Source organism: Doryrhamphus excisus, chromosome 16 (genome assembly GCF_030265055.1).
Source record: "Doryrhamphus excisus isolate RoL2022-K1 chromosome 16, RoL_Dexc_1.0, whole genome shotgun sequence".
NCBI classification, from domain to species: Eukaryota; Metazoa; Chordata; class Actinopteri; order Syngnathiformes; family Syngnathidae; genus Doryrhamphus; species Doryrhamphus excisus.
Window position 1 is genome coordinate 9354824 of NC_080481.1, and position 16402 is coordinate 9371225.

Genomic DNA, 16402 nt, shown 5'->3' on the forward strand with positions numbered 1-16402 from the left:
TGTGTGATGATAAGGACAGACCATTGTACTTACTTGTACGCATGTCACTTTTAAATCTGAAGAGGTCTAATGTACATTACATACATTTGGACTCGGTGATCACATTCCCAAATATTTCAATATTCTTCATAAAATGGGAAATATTATGCTTTTTCCACTTTTCTGACCTGTAAACATAGCTAAAATGTTTTATTTTCGGGTTTGCGAGTTTGGTAGTGAGCCCTGAAAGAAGTTTCGGATGGCTCAAAACGCTCTGTTTCATAAGGTGTGGTAAAACCGTCCCTTTGTGATGTCACAGAGGAGCGGACTTCCTTATATGGGCGTGGCTGTAAGACAGGTAATAGGGATGAACCGGATACTTGTTATAAACTAGTACCAGTTATGGATCATTAATTTTTGACAGATATTAATATGAAAAAGAGTACATTAAGCAATACATGCAAAACATCACATGCCCTCAGCTATGTAAGGAATGTGTCTGCGCCTGTGTGGGTGAGTATGTGTGTGTCTCCTGGCCATGCTGCAAATGACTCCTGGCCAAATGACTGGATACCAGTCCATCTGGAGGTTTTGTGTCGACTTTATACAACTGTCTGTGTCCTTGGAACGGTCTCCTAATTCTTCAGTCAATGTATTACATTTTTGAATGAAAACTGGAGTTTATAAGCAAAGCACCACCCACCTCCATCCCCCAACCTCTCCCAGCCTCTCTTCCATTACCTCCCGAAGACACACACAAGACTATAAATAATGCTCACGAAATCAACTAGAGATCCAATGAGAACCCAGTCAAACAAATACATATACACATGATCCTCAGATGTGACTCATGATCACATGCAATGCAATGATCAAAGATTCAAGCAATAAATTAAGAGGTACTTGAAGTCACACAGACCTAAACTCTACACTGGACAGGGCACAGACTTCCTGAAAATAAAATGTTCTGACCAAAAGAAACTTTTTTTTAATGGTACTAAATAAAATAAAAAAATAAGGCCTTTGAATTAAAAAGGCATATATAATTAATTACAACAACGTGTATCTCAAAACATTATGCCAACTTAAGATAACATCAACACAAGAGCAGTATCCGACACTGAGCTTGGCTAAAAAAGAACTAAGGTGCATCCGAAGTAAAAGCAGGAGGGCTAGAGGTCACAGTGCGTGTATTTCACCAAGAAAAAATATCTGACTCACAAAAAGCTCACCTGCTTCAACCAAGAGGCTGGAAACACACCCTCAATATATGTAAATATTAGTCAAAACGCTACATGGTGTCTTACCTCATGGCTCAGAGTGCCATCCTGCTTCGTCTCTGTGCCCAACAACGCCCTAATCCTCAAGCTGCTACCAGCACAGGGGCAGGCTCCAACAATAACCACAACTGCGGTGAAATTACTTTATGTGTGGGTCAAGTGGGGGTGGAGTTATGGAAGGCAAAAAAAGAAAAGAACCAAGGTTAGTAGCAGTGAAACAGTCACTGTGGTTTAAAAACTGCAGGCTTCTCACATTCATATTTATCTAAAAGGCACAGTTGAAGCATTCATAGCCAAGCTTGCACAACACGCAAACCGATGTGACCTCAGCTGTGACACTTTTAGACTTTAAACAGCGGAATTGTAACTTCCCTCTTACCATTACGAAGTCAAACATGAGTACAGTGGAGTGCTATAGCTTTTGCCCCAATACAGGTCATGTGATTTGAACTCGAGTCAGGATCTATGTGACATCAGTGAATGGCAGTGTTTAGGCTTCTTTTAATTCAAACTCCCAAACATTAGCAGGTGGAATTCCCAGGTCCCAAAGAGAGACAGTGACATACTTACTGATCATTTCCGAGAAAAGATGTTTCCCACCATGCAACGGCTCTGGTTCGCTCTCCATAGGGCACCTCGATGGAAGACCTTCTGACCTCAAAACATGTACAGCCATTGTAATCAGTGGTGGGGATGAGGACTTGGTCCGAGTCAATTGATGTCAGGTCTGTACTTAGACCCAAAGAAGTCCAAGAAAAGTCAGACGAGGTGGAAGGGCTGGCACTGTCTCTTTCATTTTCCAAGGAATCTTGGAGGTCCACTGTGCGAAAATAAAACTGGATGAAGGAAGAACAGGTTGAAGGTAGGAACGGACAGGGATACATCTGGGAAGTCAAACAAGTCAAATACTCCAAGTGAAGAGAAAGGTACAGAACACTTGCACCGAAAAGATGTTCTTACTCTCTGGTCAGGATTTTGCTAGAACAAATACTGAGGACGCACGGAAAAATCATCCAGAGAAAAGAGAGGGCGATTGGTGGATGAGTGTTACAGACAGAAAAGACACAATTAGGAGAGAAGTGGATACACCAGCACTTACAAGGTGCTCACATCTCATTGCAGCCACTCTACAATCGAATCATGTGGCAAATGATAGAGACGTTTCACAGATGAGAAATCGATTGGAAATGCAATGAGAAGCTTAGGTTAGTGGTTTGTGGTTACATGATAGCTACAGGCAAGAGTGTGTCATCTTGGGTTGCGGTGATAAGCAGTTCATTACAAGTATCTGATCCACTCCAAATAACATTGGGGCTTACCGCTACAGTCCATTAGAGCCCAGAAATGATAGGACGATGTAGAAAAAAAATGTTGATTTTTGTGGGGTTTTTTTGTGCCTTTTGATGTCATACAAAGAGTAAATACAAAAAAAGCGTATTTTTCCCACATTTATTATTATTATTTTCTACACTATAAGGTGCACTTAAAAGCCTTGAATTTTTTTTAAATGATCCATTTGGCCGGACGTGTGCCACAGCCGTACCTGCACCGCACTGAATAATCTTGCGGAATGCTTCCAGCAACCAAAACGGATTCAGTGTGAGCCCGGGTAAGACCATCTGGATTCTGGTGTGTAACAACTTCAAAGACTAATTGGTATGGACAAACAGATTCTAAGCCAGACCTCTCACCTCATGCTTTACTCAAATTCCCCCAGAGAAAAAAATGTAGTGGAAGCTGTTAAAAATGCATAAGGTACCAACCTCTATAATCTTGCTTATATTTTCACTTCCTGAAGGTGCAACGGGTTGGCCAAACGTGGCAATATTTTTGCTGATATGCTGAAGCACTTCTGAGGATCAATGCATGATGTACATGATAAATACAACACATAGTTGAGCAGCTACCTGAACAAAGAGATTTAACATTACAAGGAAGATAGGTATTTTTTATTCCTATGGTTATAACAACCAACGTCATGCTGAGAGGGTACAGTATGTTGGTGTGACGACAAGAAAAAGATGGGCAAAGAACATTCGCCACCTTCAGTAAGTAGGCCTTGGTTGCTTCATGTTATAGTGAGCCTCAGATGCCGACACATAAGCAGACTCGGGAAAGAAATCCTCGTGGAACTCAGCCAGAAACCTACATGACAGAGAAGAGTAAGAGAAGAATAAGGAGTGAGGTATTTGTAGCGATTGAACATGGGTTGTTGTTGCTGAGATTCAGAGGGGTCACAGAAATATTTCAAAAGCAACAATCTAAAACCTTTGGTAACCTTTTCCCTCTATATGTCTCATTACACAGAAATCCCAGACCCAATGCCCTCCATCTGGATATACATGTCAAAGACACAGCCTCCTAAACCATATCCATACCACTGGCAGAAACATAATACACAATGCGTCAAAGAAAGACGGAACATGACTGACCAGCAGTCAGCATAACCCCACCCTTTCCCCAGCCCTCCTCCCTTCCATCTAATCATTTGCGGGGAAAACTAATCCGGAATCTTCTTAGTATCCGCTACTCGGCCAAATCCTCTAAATCTTGCCATCTCATCTTAACTCCACCGTTCCTCCTAATCTCAATGCAAACAAATTATACTTATCAGAAAGAAACTGAAGGCCGCTTTGACAACGACAAGGCAAGCAAATGATGAGGATAGGATGGCAAATGCACACAAGACCTCACCCCATTTGAAAAAAGGGAACCCCTTTAAAAAGTCTCTTTGATATAACAAGAATTCTTGCAATTACTTACTCTGACAACCCCCAAACTTTTGACACTGAGTGATGAGTTTTACCAAGAACCACTAATGCAACGTAACCTCTTAAGAAACAGTGTTTAATATGGTGACTGTCACAATCTCATAATGAGAATGCTACATTTGAGTCCTTCCATCCTGTAAATGAGGAGGTACATGCTCGAGATGTAATCCTTTCATGTTGCACAATACTGTCAGCTTAAGCGCTGGCTATTTTGAGACCACCCATCTTTTAACAGTCTGGTTCATTCTAATCTAACATCTTTATTGTTCAATTGGGGACCAGTGCAATCTTTGTGGGTTTTGGTAGTGCTCCACAGCACAACATGGCGGCAGAAAGCAGTACTGCGTGGGTTTGATTAGAGACCGAGGACCAAATCCCTCAGGTTTGGGAGCGGCTCAACTGAAGATCGCTAGGGAGGATTTAAAGATTAGACTCCCGCGCTTGTGTAACACCCACTCATCTCCCTCCCGCTAACACATGCTCTCTCTCTCCCTCCCGACGAACCACTCATGTTCTCATTTACTTATTCCTCCTTGACATTTTTGTCATGTTTCAAAGCTTTTTTCTATTGCTTTACTGATTATTTCCCAATGATTCAAATATGCTCCTTTTTACATCTGGATTCACTGGTTGTTTCATGAATAGAGACCAGCCTGTCATTGTGGTCTGTGACCACCAACCCCATAGAAATGTCATCACTATGGCTGTACTCAACCCCTCAAAATTAATTTGCCCCTGTAGTAGTCTCACATTTATAGCGTTTGCTCCCATTTAATGATATTGTCTGACTCAGTACTAGGGATCGACATATGTTTTTTTTCGGGCTGATGACGATTTTTTCCATCACCCTTAGCCGATGGCCGATTTTGCTTGGGCCGATACTGCTTTTGCTGCCTCAATTTACATGAAAAAATGACAATGATAACAAATCTTACAGGTCTGAAGTTTAAACAAATATTTATTTAAATGTAAACACAGAAGGATTCAGCTTTCTTAAACACACATATAAACGGCATTAACAACTTTAAAAGGAATAAATATTCAACCATGTGCAACATTTCTGTCGTAGTTTAAGTTTTATCTAGCATCAATGATCGATGACTGCTCCTCCGTAGTGAGATGCACCCCCCACCTCGCCTCCACACACACAAACACATCACACTGACACAATTTAGTACGATATATAAAACATTTCTCTCATCATTAAAGTTTGTGTTGTGCACGCTAAAGACCTCTAATAGCACACACGGCTGCTCCTGTCCGCTTTGTGTGCGCGCATGCTCAGAGAGAGCGCGCACACATAACGCGACACGCATTTCACCTCAGCTCGGCGTTCGCTGAATAAAATTCCTACAAACACCATGGGACTGAATTGACAACGTTGACATTAAACCTGTGTTGGTAACAGCTGTACATATTAGCCTCCAACTACATCAACAGCTCCCTAATTACAACGGTAGGCACTTTTAAAGATGAAGCATTCAGCAGCATTCCTGGTTTTCAGACCCACAAACTAAACTATATTTTCAAGCACGTATATTGCATGCACTTGCCGTTCATGTTTCCTATTTCAATGCAGGTGGAAATATTTCAACCAAGTTTAACTGTTAGAGGCTAATTAAAAGTTGAACACGGACCCTTGTTGTGATTCACCACTGTTGCGGTGTGGGAGGGGTACCGCGTCTGCGTGTGTTGCAGGGTCCTCCGGCAACACAAAGCTGCCTGGCGGATGCCTGTGTGTAAATCATGCGGCGGAAAAACACATCGGCGAAACCCTGCGTATACCGGCCAATACCGATTCAAGTAAAGAACGCAAATATCGGCCCGATATATCGGCCGTCCAACGTATCGGCCGTCCCTTACTCCTTACATTGTGAAGCACTTGCTTTGGGTCAGTTCACACCAGTAAAATAATTTGGTTGTGTCTATCACCTGAGAAAAAGCTCCAAATGTTTCACCAAAGCTCTGAGATTTCTTTCAGGGATCTGCATCTTTCCAAGGATCTCGGGAAGCTTCACTGGTTGAGTAAATGAGAACAGAGACACGCGATAAACATGTCAGTCAAGCATCTGGAATCATATTATTGCTGCATGGATTCACCTATTTATGTAGGAAGAAGTAACTCACCAAAAAGCCGAAGAAGGTGCTGCACACCATAAAGGTAGGAAGGTGGAGGAGGCTGGTCATTCAAAGGATAGTTATCAGGGGTCAGCTTCCAACTGAGGACCTGACAATCAGGATGGAGGAAAGGGTCTTACTGTATGTAACAGCAAATAAGAGTAATATTCTCACCCAATAAAAAAATTCTGGCTCCGCCACTGCATAAAACTAACATATTGTTAGCTGATGTTCATGAATCCACCTCTCTGTGAACATTGAATGTTGCCAGACCTGTGTGTATGAGCAGTGTTGGAGCTGAGTTCTACTGTTCAAATTTAGCTTGGTAATAGAACTGCAAAAATAGTTATCGGGATGCTCTAGTATTACATAGGTGTTCATATTGACAAACTTTTCAGTGAGACAGTCTTCAACTTGCTCAGTTTCTTTTGTGTGGGACTTTATGGTGCTGGTACTAGAGGGAAAAAAACTGAAATGTACAAAGGAAAAACAATCACAGTTCTGTTGTCTGTGTCACCGCTGATGTTAGAATTTCCTGGAAGGGCACATCCGGGCACAGGAGCATAATTCAGACTTTACACGACAATTGTGTCTCACACAAGCTAATACATCTTTCATTTCATTATACCATTTGTGCAGTAACAATTAATTTCTATTTCATGCTAAAACAAACACACTGGTTTGTCACCTCATTGAGCTCGTTGTTTCGCCGGCTCTCAAGTCCATGAAAAGGTCCGCTTCTTTCTTTACTTGGAGTCAAGGGCAATGGGGAGGATGAGCCGCTGTGAACTGGAGTTTCTGTACAGAGACGATAAGAGATTCCTTTGGAGCTCATCTCAAACAGAACAGGTTAAGCGAACAAAGCAAAACTTAATTCTACTGACACACCCACAAAGGGAGCAGCAGTATGTACTATAGAAATGTGGCAACAAAAGCTTTCTTGCCCCATCTACTGGACCAGACATGTTATTACTCTATCAAATCAATTAACTCTTTAAATATGCAGAGTTTCTTAAACTTGGAAAATAAATCTTTCGTTAAAAAATATATCAAAAAAAGACTTGACCCTGACTTCTGTCGAGGTTGAGGATGAACTTTGACTGGGATGCGGTGTCGATCAAGCCGCGTTTAAGCTGTGGCGACGCCGTGGCACTGCCTCCACCTGTCAAAAAGCATTCATTTGGAGAAAATGTACAACAATCAATGCTACTAAGTCTCAACTAAAACCCCTTTACCGCAGCTGCTGCCTTCAGCTGGGCGCTCCCCGCCGGGTGTGTTCCTTGTGGAGCGCCTGAGAGACTGTGACTGGTATGAGATACAGTCCATGTCAGGGTGTCGGCGCCGTTTCGGTGTGGGGGCAGTGGGCGTCGCAGCAGAAACGTCACTCAGGGCAGGTTGGCTGTCGGTTGATTGAGGTGTCGGAGGGTTGTGACCCACTGGGCTGGGACTGCGTTCTCGCTGGGCACTGAAAGGACAGACAAAACGCCTCACATGAAACTGATCCTGCAGATCTGTGTACAGACCCTTAGTCATTTCCACTTACTTGCTGGGGCAGGGGGATTCTTCATTGATGGCCAAGAAAAGCCGAGAAGAGCTGACCTTCTTGAACTGAGCTTGTTCACACGGGTAGAGGAGGATCATGGGTAAAGTGAAGTCAAAGGTGATCCTCAGGCCATCCGCCATTTCCTTACACAACTCCTCACTTTAATTCAAAGACAACAGTTAACGCTTACTGCTTTAGGCAGCTGATGCTGTTTTTCTTCCTTTTAACATACTCACTTCTTCTCTGGAGGGATAGGCTGAGGGCTGCTGCTCTGTGTCGTATTCTGTTGACGCCTATACCGCTCGTTGGCCATAAAGGCCTTGTTGATGGCAAAATGCTTCACATAGGATTCCAGGATGTGCACAACATTCATCTGACAAGGAACCATCACCAACTAGAAAGAAATAAAATGGTCATAATGGAAGCTAAGGAAAGGGAGGAGGTACAATTTAAAGTTCCACACTCAACAGCATAAACACAACAAAAGCTGCTCAAGAGGATGAGGAGTAGAAAATGAATATTAATAGATGTAATGTCTGCATGTTTTACTATAGCCTATACAATACTCCATTGCCACTTCACTGCCGCCCTAATAAACTAACACAGGCTACTGTTGCGCCCCAAACCACACCAAGCTATAACTGAATGCTGAACCACATTTTTGGTGTGAAACAAACTCATAAGCTTAAACCAAAACATAATATTTAAAAAATGTCAAGCACCCTCCTTTTCAAATACAAATATTTCCTTCATCATAGCATCAAAATACCTTCTTCCTTTTATTGATGTAAAAGCAGTCATCCTCCAACTTCTTCTTGAGAATGTCCGGGATACTGATGTCGACGTGGACAATTTTGTCCTCATTCTCCCTCTTGACATTGATATCTGGCTCAACCTTCTGCAACAAATACATATTTTACAAAGAAAGCTCTCTGTGGAAACTATATGCCGAAATCACTGATAAATATGTGCAACCAGACAAAGTGAGGAATGTTTACAACCTTATTTTGACTATAAGCAGCTATAAGCAATTTAGACCAAACATTGTGCTCATTATTATGGCCATGGATGTGCAATGTTTGTGCCAAGCTAAGGTCAGTGGAGTTACCAATGGAGGATCGCTCACCATTTTGTTGACGTCCTCAGAGAAGGTGCTGTCTCCGCTATTCGAAGATTCTGCTTCAGAGTCCTCGCCCTCGCTGCTGCCAGAAGATGAAATCAAGCCTAATGACAAAATATGCAGGAGAATATTATTTCATGACTACCTGCAATGACAGAAAACACAAATAGAAGATTCCTCACATGTGTCATCACTGTCATCCTCCTTAGGAAGAATCTTCACAGAGGGTTTAGTACCAGAATGACGACGCCGTCTCTTTGCCCATCCCTTTTTCTTCCTATCACAGGGAAACGAGACACATGCTTCATGCACTTTATCATCAACCATATGCCCTCAAGTGAGAGACTTGAATGTGCCTCCAATATCAACTCACATGCGACCAAGAGCTTCACGCGCCAGTTTACGTTGCAATTTACGGCTTTCCTTAGTGTCCCTTAGGACATGGTCCTCTGCTGCCCAACGATCCCAGCTGCACATACACATCCAAAAACAATAAACTGAATACACCATACAATGTTAGCACACGTCTGCAATATGCTTACCTTCGGCTCCAACCGTTAAAATGAATCAAGTACTTCGGGATTCGTCTTCCATGTTCATCTTTGCCTATCAATACATCAAGGACCTGCAATGAAACATACAAACGTGGAGTGGACTCAACAAACTGATTTAGGGTTAGTTTGTAGAGCGCTAACCAATATGGCATAGACACAATGCTGACATCTGGGTGCGCAGTATGCGTTTAAAACGATATTGCCATTGTTTTGGGTTACAATGGTAATACCTCATGCTAATACTCAGCAAGCTGTCCGTGCATATCACAGTCAGCACGTTAGCAAATTGATGGTGGTAATTTAAGATAACGGTCTTCGTAGCTTCACACCACAACTACTGATAAGACGACACATTCATTAAACACAAGTTGTACGCAGCGCATGCTAACCGGAAGTCTTAGCTAGCGCTAGCAAAGACAGAACACCTCGATATAAGTACGCGTGCAAAGAAATGTGTCCATTTCTACCAGATGTTCTTTGCTGTAAAATCACTACTATGAAGATGAAGATGGTTACCTTTGCGTCATACAACACTTTAGCCTTGGAGGGATCTGGTTCGAAGCACAGGACTCGTTCTCCTTTATGGAATTTAAATTTAATACCCCGCGAATTCATTTGTTCATGGCTACGTGTGTGAGGGGTATCAATCTAAACTGCAACATATTTATCAACCGCCTCTTAAAAAAAACTCCCGGGGGATTCCGTTCCCTTTCGGAAGTCCTTTATAAAAACAAATATGCTTGGCGTGGATGGCTGGCGTTGTTAACTCCTTGTGTCTTCACCAATCCTTGGACTTCACAACTCCCCATCGTCACTTCCGCTCTCATGACCTGGGCTGTTGCGTTTCAATTCGTGCACTTCACACCTACACTTTCAGTGCGTGTGTGCGTTCCATTGTGAAGTACGGCGAAATTAAGTCAGCAGCCAGTACCCGGATGTATGTTGCACTCTTGAGTGCATGAGTGTTTTTCATTATGAAGTACGGTAAAACGAAGTGAACAGTCAGTACCCGGATGTTGCATTCACTGTTCCAAATAGCGAGTGTGCAGGGATCCTGACCACCCTCAGTCACCGCCATCTTGGTTACGTAGCGGGAAATGCGGAACTGAATGGTTGCGATTCACTAATGAAAAGGGAATTAAGAGGAAGAAAGTGGCTAACTATTACGGTCGTCATTTCTGACACGTGCGCAATGACTGTAATAAATTTTGGACTCTACACTGCCAAAATGTGCGCCTTCACTCTAAGTACGCAGTGCTCATCCATATGTATGTGTGAGTACAGCCAGAGCCCGGGAATGGTGCACAGCCTGTATTTTCTAATTCTGCCTCAACGTTTCTATTAACTGTCAGTATATTTTCAATTGGACCCTGCCTGCAGAGGTATATGTCACAACAGTCCTTGTATGACCACTCGGCGCGTTGGTCTTATATTTGAATGTTTGCTGGAGGAATAAGCACTCTGAGACATCACTCAACTGGAAGAAATGCTTCTTGAGCCGAACAAAAGGAAAACCCCTCCCCTCAAAAACAAGCCAATACTACCAATTAGTGGCCAAAACCAGGTACTGCATGCCAGAGCACACGATGACAGGATTTTTCATGTGAACATTAAAAATATCACTTTTTGAGGCCAGGATTTTCAGATGGAAAGATCAGCCTATGTTACTGTAGACAATAAAATGATGTTCATAATAAAAATAATGTATTAGCCATACATAAGCGTGTAATGTACGTGGTATTTTATACGTTTTATTTTAGAAGTTAGAGCAATGGGGACTGTTCAGTTGCATCATAGTGTGCTGTTGCTTATTGTAACTCGCAGTAGCCACTAGTAGGCAGTGTGGCCTTGTTTTTGTGAAGAGTTTGTCCCTTTTTGACAAGTTTTCCTTTGATTCCTCAGAGTGCTTTTGCTTCAGCAAATATAAAACTTTGAAGAAGACAGACAGGCTGGGGAATGCTCATGCAAGGAGTGCTGCGACACATACCTCTGCAAACAGACCCAATATACAGGTACTATGAATCACTGATGGTCTAGTATAATGGTTGACTACCTGTTACTTGTATCCGCTAGAATGTTTGCTTTAACAAATGGAACAAGGCAATGGACTACACAGTTTCATGTTCATAAAGTAGGTCAATCAGTAATTTGATTTGTTTTGTTTCGAACCTTGTGACCCTTGCACATTCATATCTGTCAAACGATGCAGAGTTAGACTGACCCCAGGGTAGGAAAGCATGCCTGCACAGCTGTAACTGAATAGCGCATTGGCTTGAAGCAATTTCACACTGTCTAATATTGTAATACCAAATATGGTCAGTGTATATATCATACTCAACAAAACTGGCATGAGAGGCAGCCCTGAATACCTATTCCCTCCACACAGGCGGTGCTTGATATACTTTGCATTGTGTGTTTTCCAGTGTCACACATGAGTAACATGAGGATTCTCAGTTAGTTTCAGCAGGAGGTTGGGCAGAGAAAGAACACCTTTATTTATTCACACGAACAGCTGTATTGTAACATTTAGCAATTCTGTCTACAGTATATGGTAATGTGCTTTAAATTTTCAGAGGCAACATGTCTCCATTTCCATGCACTTTGTTTTCCTTCTCTGTTTTCTCACGGTCTCCTTCTGCCTGCCTGCAGACTGTTTTTAGACAGGTCAAATCTGTCTCAGCTGTTATCAGTGTCATGCTGTGTGTGTGTGTGTGTGCAGTGGCGCTTCATGCACTCCATTATCACAAATCCAGCACCCTCCTCCAAACCGTCCTCTACTGTCGCTTCATTTTCTCCACTTCCATTTTCACCATACATTCATACACATATGACCACTTCCATTTCCCCACTCACAAATGACCTACTGATGAAACACACATGGTAGATCAGGGGTGTCCAAACTTTTTCTACCGAGGCCCACATACTGAAAAAAGAAAGGATGTAAGGTCCACTTTGATGTTGTGTAATACACAGAGAAGTTCTATTTTAAAAAAAAAATGCCTCTCATCTGAAAGTCTATTATTAGTATGAACTTTTTTGTACTTACTCTAAATATTTCAACTTTCTTTGTAAATGTTCTTCTTTGTAATATTACGACTTTATTCCTATGTGTTCTATTGTTGTTGACCACAAAGGACGATCACGGCAAAAGCTTTGAACTATTATGGCACTCTCTGACCACACGTCGGTTTCACAAGATCAGTACAGGTTGCTGACACATTCGACTTGAACTTGGACCGGTGGTAGGTACGGATGCCTTGAAGCAAGGCACTACTGCAGGGAGCCGCGAGCGCTTCAAGACAATTGGCTATGATTTCAGGCCTTAGACATCCGGGTCCACAATCAAAAACCAGACCAAACCATTGAAGTAATGAAAGAGAAACTGGAAGTGCTACATGAGGTAGTAGCGACGGTGAGATCTAAGCTTGCAGATTGACAGCCTCAAGGGAAGCTTCTCTGAGAAAGTCAAGAACCTTAACCTTAGGGAGGAAAATACAGTGTCATTCCACTACACTGACATATCAATTTATATCGATTTATATTCCTATGGCCCTATACATTGGACTGTGTTCAAGTCGCCATTCCAGACGACATATATCGTTCTAACATTACTTGAATGGCAACTAATCAATTGCATCGATACTCGGACATAAAGCATCGGATATAACCATGACAGACGGATATTGAAAAATCAACGCAAAAAGTTACGTATAGCTTTGAACATTATTCTTGTGAAATGATTAAGTGAATTTTCCTCAACCTAGTGTTCCAAAAACTGCAACTTTATTCACTTCTTGAATCGTTTTTTTCCCATCTTATGACTTATGTCTTGTAAAACTCCAACTTCTTTCTCGTAAGATTACAACCGTTTTCTCTTAATATTATGACTTTATTCTGCTGATATTTTCACTTTATGCTCATGAGAAATTATTCTTTTTTCCGTGTTACTGTTGTTTTCTTAAGTTTTGCTTTGTTTGGTTTTTGAATGTGCAGGGCCAAGAAAAATAGTTGTGGGCCATAAATGCCCCCCTGGACAGTACTTTGGACACACCTGCATTAAAACATTGCCTCTAAAACACAAACCAACTGATAAATTAAATGTAAAGGACTGAGGACTCAGCATGCCAAAGATGAAGGTTTTCTGGCCCCCGCCCACACAACTATGAAACGCACGTCCCTAAATTGTCTTCTCTCCCCACTCCAGTTTGGGCCTGACCGTCTTGCAGATGAACTCGCACCGCACTGGCGCCACTTCTGCAGCCAAATGTGGCGCAATCAATGTTTTTCTCGTTTCACATCCAGCGCTTTTCTCTCCAAGGTTCATCGTTTTAGTTGGGTGGCTCCAGGAAGACGCACTGGTCGGATCTAAAAAGAAAGAGCCATGTCTGCAGCCCAGGGACTTCTCAACAGCGTCTTCTGGTGCTCATCTCCAGCCTCCAAAGCGTTAACGAAACGGAGGTTACGGCAGACCAGGAGTCTGGACCCCGCCATCATCAGACACTGCAGCACCGGGACCGAAGGAGCGGTGCCACAGGACGCCTGTGCGCCTTTGAAACCGGCTACGCGCGCCAAGACTTTAACATTGAAAGAACCCATCGCAGCATCCATCTCCTCTCCCTCCATACCTCTGGACCTATCCCCTTGTTCTAACTTTCACTTTGACTATGAGATCGTTAAGCGCTCCAAACGCAACACGACCGGCGATTTACCACTGCTTCTGCGGGGGTCCGTTCCATCTGGGAGCACCGGATCACTCTTCTCACCCCGGAGGTGGCTCCAGAGGAGGACCCAGGCACCCATCAGTCATGCTGACGTCGTGTGGAAGTCAGAGGTAATTTTAATCATAATAACTTATTTTCTTTCTGTTTTCCATCGACTTGGATATGATTTTTTTCAACAAGTGAAATAGTTCCACTATTCCTTGGCATCTGCCGGGACGCTGCTTCACAGCAGTTGTCTTGACCAGGGGTACAATGCTTATTATATGGGTCACGGGGAGGTGGTTCTCAGAACCTCATAGAAAGAAATCTCTTAAGGCGAGCTAAATAAGATCTTATGATGCTTTTTGGATTAAATAATTCTAACAAAAGGTGCATTCAAGTGCACAGATAGATTTTCCACCGGTGCTGCCCTCATGTAGGCGATTGGGCCTCAAGCAGGCTTGAAATTGAGTGAGGCTAAGTATGAAATCTTTACCAAAACATACTTTGGAGACTTATTTTTAGCAGGGGGGCTTTATAGGGTGCATAGTTGGCACAAGTCCACACGCACTAGTGGGAATGTATGATGATTTCCCACTTGTTTTGTCGACTCTTGCTGGGTTGGTGTGTGTTTTTCCTCTTTTGTTTGCTGCTTTACAGTGTGTGTGAGGATTTTTAAAGGACTCGGTTCTCACGCTTCGGAGAGGGTGCAGGGTCAAAAACCAGGCGGCCCTTGAACAGTTCTTGCATCACTTCCTGTTCAAGGGAGCTGCTCCTCTACTCCTCTTGGAGCTCGTCTCACACTCATTCCCAACAACAAAACTAAATTTTCCATGTTATTCGCAACCCCATCTTCGTCCTACCCTGCAACAGATCCACTGAGGATTACATGAGGCCATCAGTTTGGCGTCATTAGTCTAGCCTGAACCATGAAGTTATTGCATCTCACGGCGTATGTGAAAATATTTCAGTTGCAGAGCGGTGAATATGTAAGGGTTTATAGCTTTGAATTGGAATAGAATAGCCCATTTGTCTGAGCAAAAACTCAGTAATTACGACAGACCAAAAATCTTACAAACTCATATTACGAGAATAAAGTTGTAAATCTATGAGAATGAAGTGGTCAATTTCCCCAGAAAGTTTATGAGGAAAAACGTTTTCTGAAAATAAAGTGGTACATTTACAAGATAAAGTAAATATTTACATAGTAAAATTTGCAATATTACGATAATAGTCATTGATTTATTTGAATAACGTAAATTTCAGAGAAATCATAATTTTACTCGAATAAAGTCAATAATTCATGAGAAAAACTCATATCATGAGAATAAAGTTGTACATTTACGAGCCATAACTCATATTACAAGAATAAAATCGTAAATGTACGAGAAAAAACTTGATATTATAAGAGAAAGTAAGAAATAGTCGTAAATGTACAAGTGTAATACTTGTCAGAGGGAAATTTGTGCAAAGATTGGAACAACTAGCACCACCTGTCAATGTCTAGATACATTTGTATAGCAAAACCAACTAAAAATGTCCAAAAAAATATGCACCGCCGTTTTTCAGAAGTAATTGTTAGCAAAGCAAGCAAGCAAGAAGGCAGACGGCCTGTGCACAATGCTGCATGTCAATTATGCTTTGCAGGTTTTTCATTGTTTATGCTGCACGGCAAACAAACTGAAGGGCATTAAAATGGCTCATCTGCAACTCTTTGAGTTTTGTTTTTCGGCCCAATATGGTCAGTCTAGTGATCCAAGCACAGGTATTGCATACAGCAAGTTTGTAGCAGTTTGGGGAGGGGGGTACTTTACGTGCTTGGTTTGGATTCCTTGGTAGAGGTAGTTTCTGAAGCACTTTATTTCCATCAACAACAACTTAAAATTATTGCTAAGAGCAGCTGGAGTGTAAACTGAGTCTTGCACTCTTGAACATGCTTGTTTCACCATTCCTCCTGCCGAGTTCCTCCCTGAGATCTAAAGTGAGGAGGTTGGAGGCAAATGACCATGAAAGTCTGACATTGGTGGAATGCTGATATTAAAGTTCTAGATGAAACAGAGCAAAGAGAAACGGGCTCCTCGTGGTACCACTCGAGGAAGGGTGCCGACCTGCTTGCAACACTATAGAAGGTCATGTGGATGAAAATACAGGATGCCATCAAGCTGTTGCAAAAGGCCTGCAGCATTTTTATCTGCCCAGCGGTCAACCTTTTAAGATTTAAAGAGTAGCAGTGTTGTAGAAAACTAGACATTAATACAAACACTACTGTTAGTATTTTATGCTTTCTGAGATTTTGTTGTTCCTTGTTGCCAAGCATCACCGGTTGTGTTGGACAGT

General features: G+C 42.2%; 2 protein-coding genes across 8 annotated transcripts in view; one reads left to right on the forward strand and one right to left on the reverse strand.

Annotated features, from left to right (window-relative positions):
- Nucleotides 1–3193: 3193 nt before the first annotated feature.
- Nucleotides 3194–10326, reverse strand: LOC131103957 (male-specific lethal 3 homolog). Of its 3 annotated transcripts, none has more exons than XM_058050544.1 (14): nucleotides 9882–10326; nucleotides 9354–9436; nucleotides 9185–9280; nucleotides 8994–9088; nucleotides 8818–8915; nucleotides 8461–8586; nucleotides 7928–8085; nucleotides 7692–7850; nucleotides 7384–7613; nucleotides 7221–7310; nucleotides 6837–6946; nucleotides 6158–6257; nucleotides 5963–6047; nucleotides 3194–3404 (listed from the first exon to the last, which is right to left on the reverse strand). In XM_058050544.1, the coding sequence occupies exons 1-14, from the start codon at nucleotides 9978–9980 to the stop codon at nucleotides 3305–3307; spliced, it is 1629 nt and encodes a 542-aa protein (XP_057906527.1). In that variant the 5' UTR covers nucleotides 9981–10326; the 3' UTR covers nucleotides 3194–3304. The 3 variants fall into 3 exon arrangements, with proteins under 3 accessions (XP_057906527.1, XP_057906526.1, XP_057906528.1); XM_058050543.1 differs by having other exon boundaries at nucleotides 8461–8589; nucleotides 9882–10320; XM_058050545.1 differs by lacking the exon at nucleotides 9882–10326 and adding an exon at nucleotides 9596–9751 and having other exon boundaries at nucleotides 8461–8589.
- Nucleotides 10327–11254: 928 nt separating this feature from the next.
- LOC131103955 (rho GTPase-activating protein 6) overlaps nucleotides 11255–16402 on the forward strand; it is a 41724-nt gene continuing 36576 nt past the window's right edge. For 2 of the 5 annotated variants that reach the window (XM_058050536.1, XM_058050537.1), the window contains exons 1-2: nucleotides 11268–11377; nucleotides 13684–14196. In XM_058050536.1, coding sequence (XP_057906519.1) covers nucleotides 13747–14196 — 450 coding nt within the window. In that variant the 5' untranslated portion in view covers nucleotides 11268–11377; nucleotides 13684–13746. Of the gene's footprint in view, nucleotides 11497–11561; nucleotides 14197–16402 lie in introns of those variants that run through there. The other 3 variants (XM_058050533.1, XM_058050535.1, XM_058050534.1) reach the window with 3 other exon arrangements.

Coding starts and splice junctions, on each gene's coding strand:
- LOC131103957 (XM_058050543.1), bottom strand. CDS start 9,980: ATGAATTCGCGGGGTATTAAATTTAAATTCCATAAAGGAGAACGAGTC. Junction 9,281..9,353: donor TTTAACGGTTGGAGCCGAAG/GTAAGCATATTG, acceptor GTGTATGTGCAG/CTGGGATCGTTGGGCAGCAG. Junction 7,851..7,927: donor CCTATCCCTCCAGAGAAGAA/GTGAGTATGTTA, acceptor TTTGAATTAAAG/TGAGGAGTTGTGTAAGGAAA.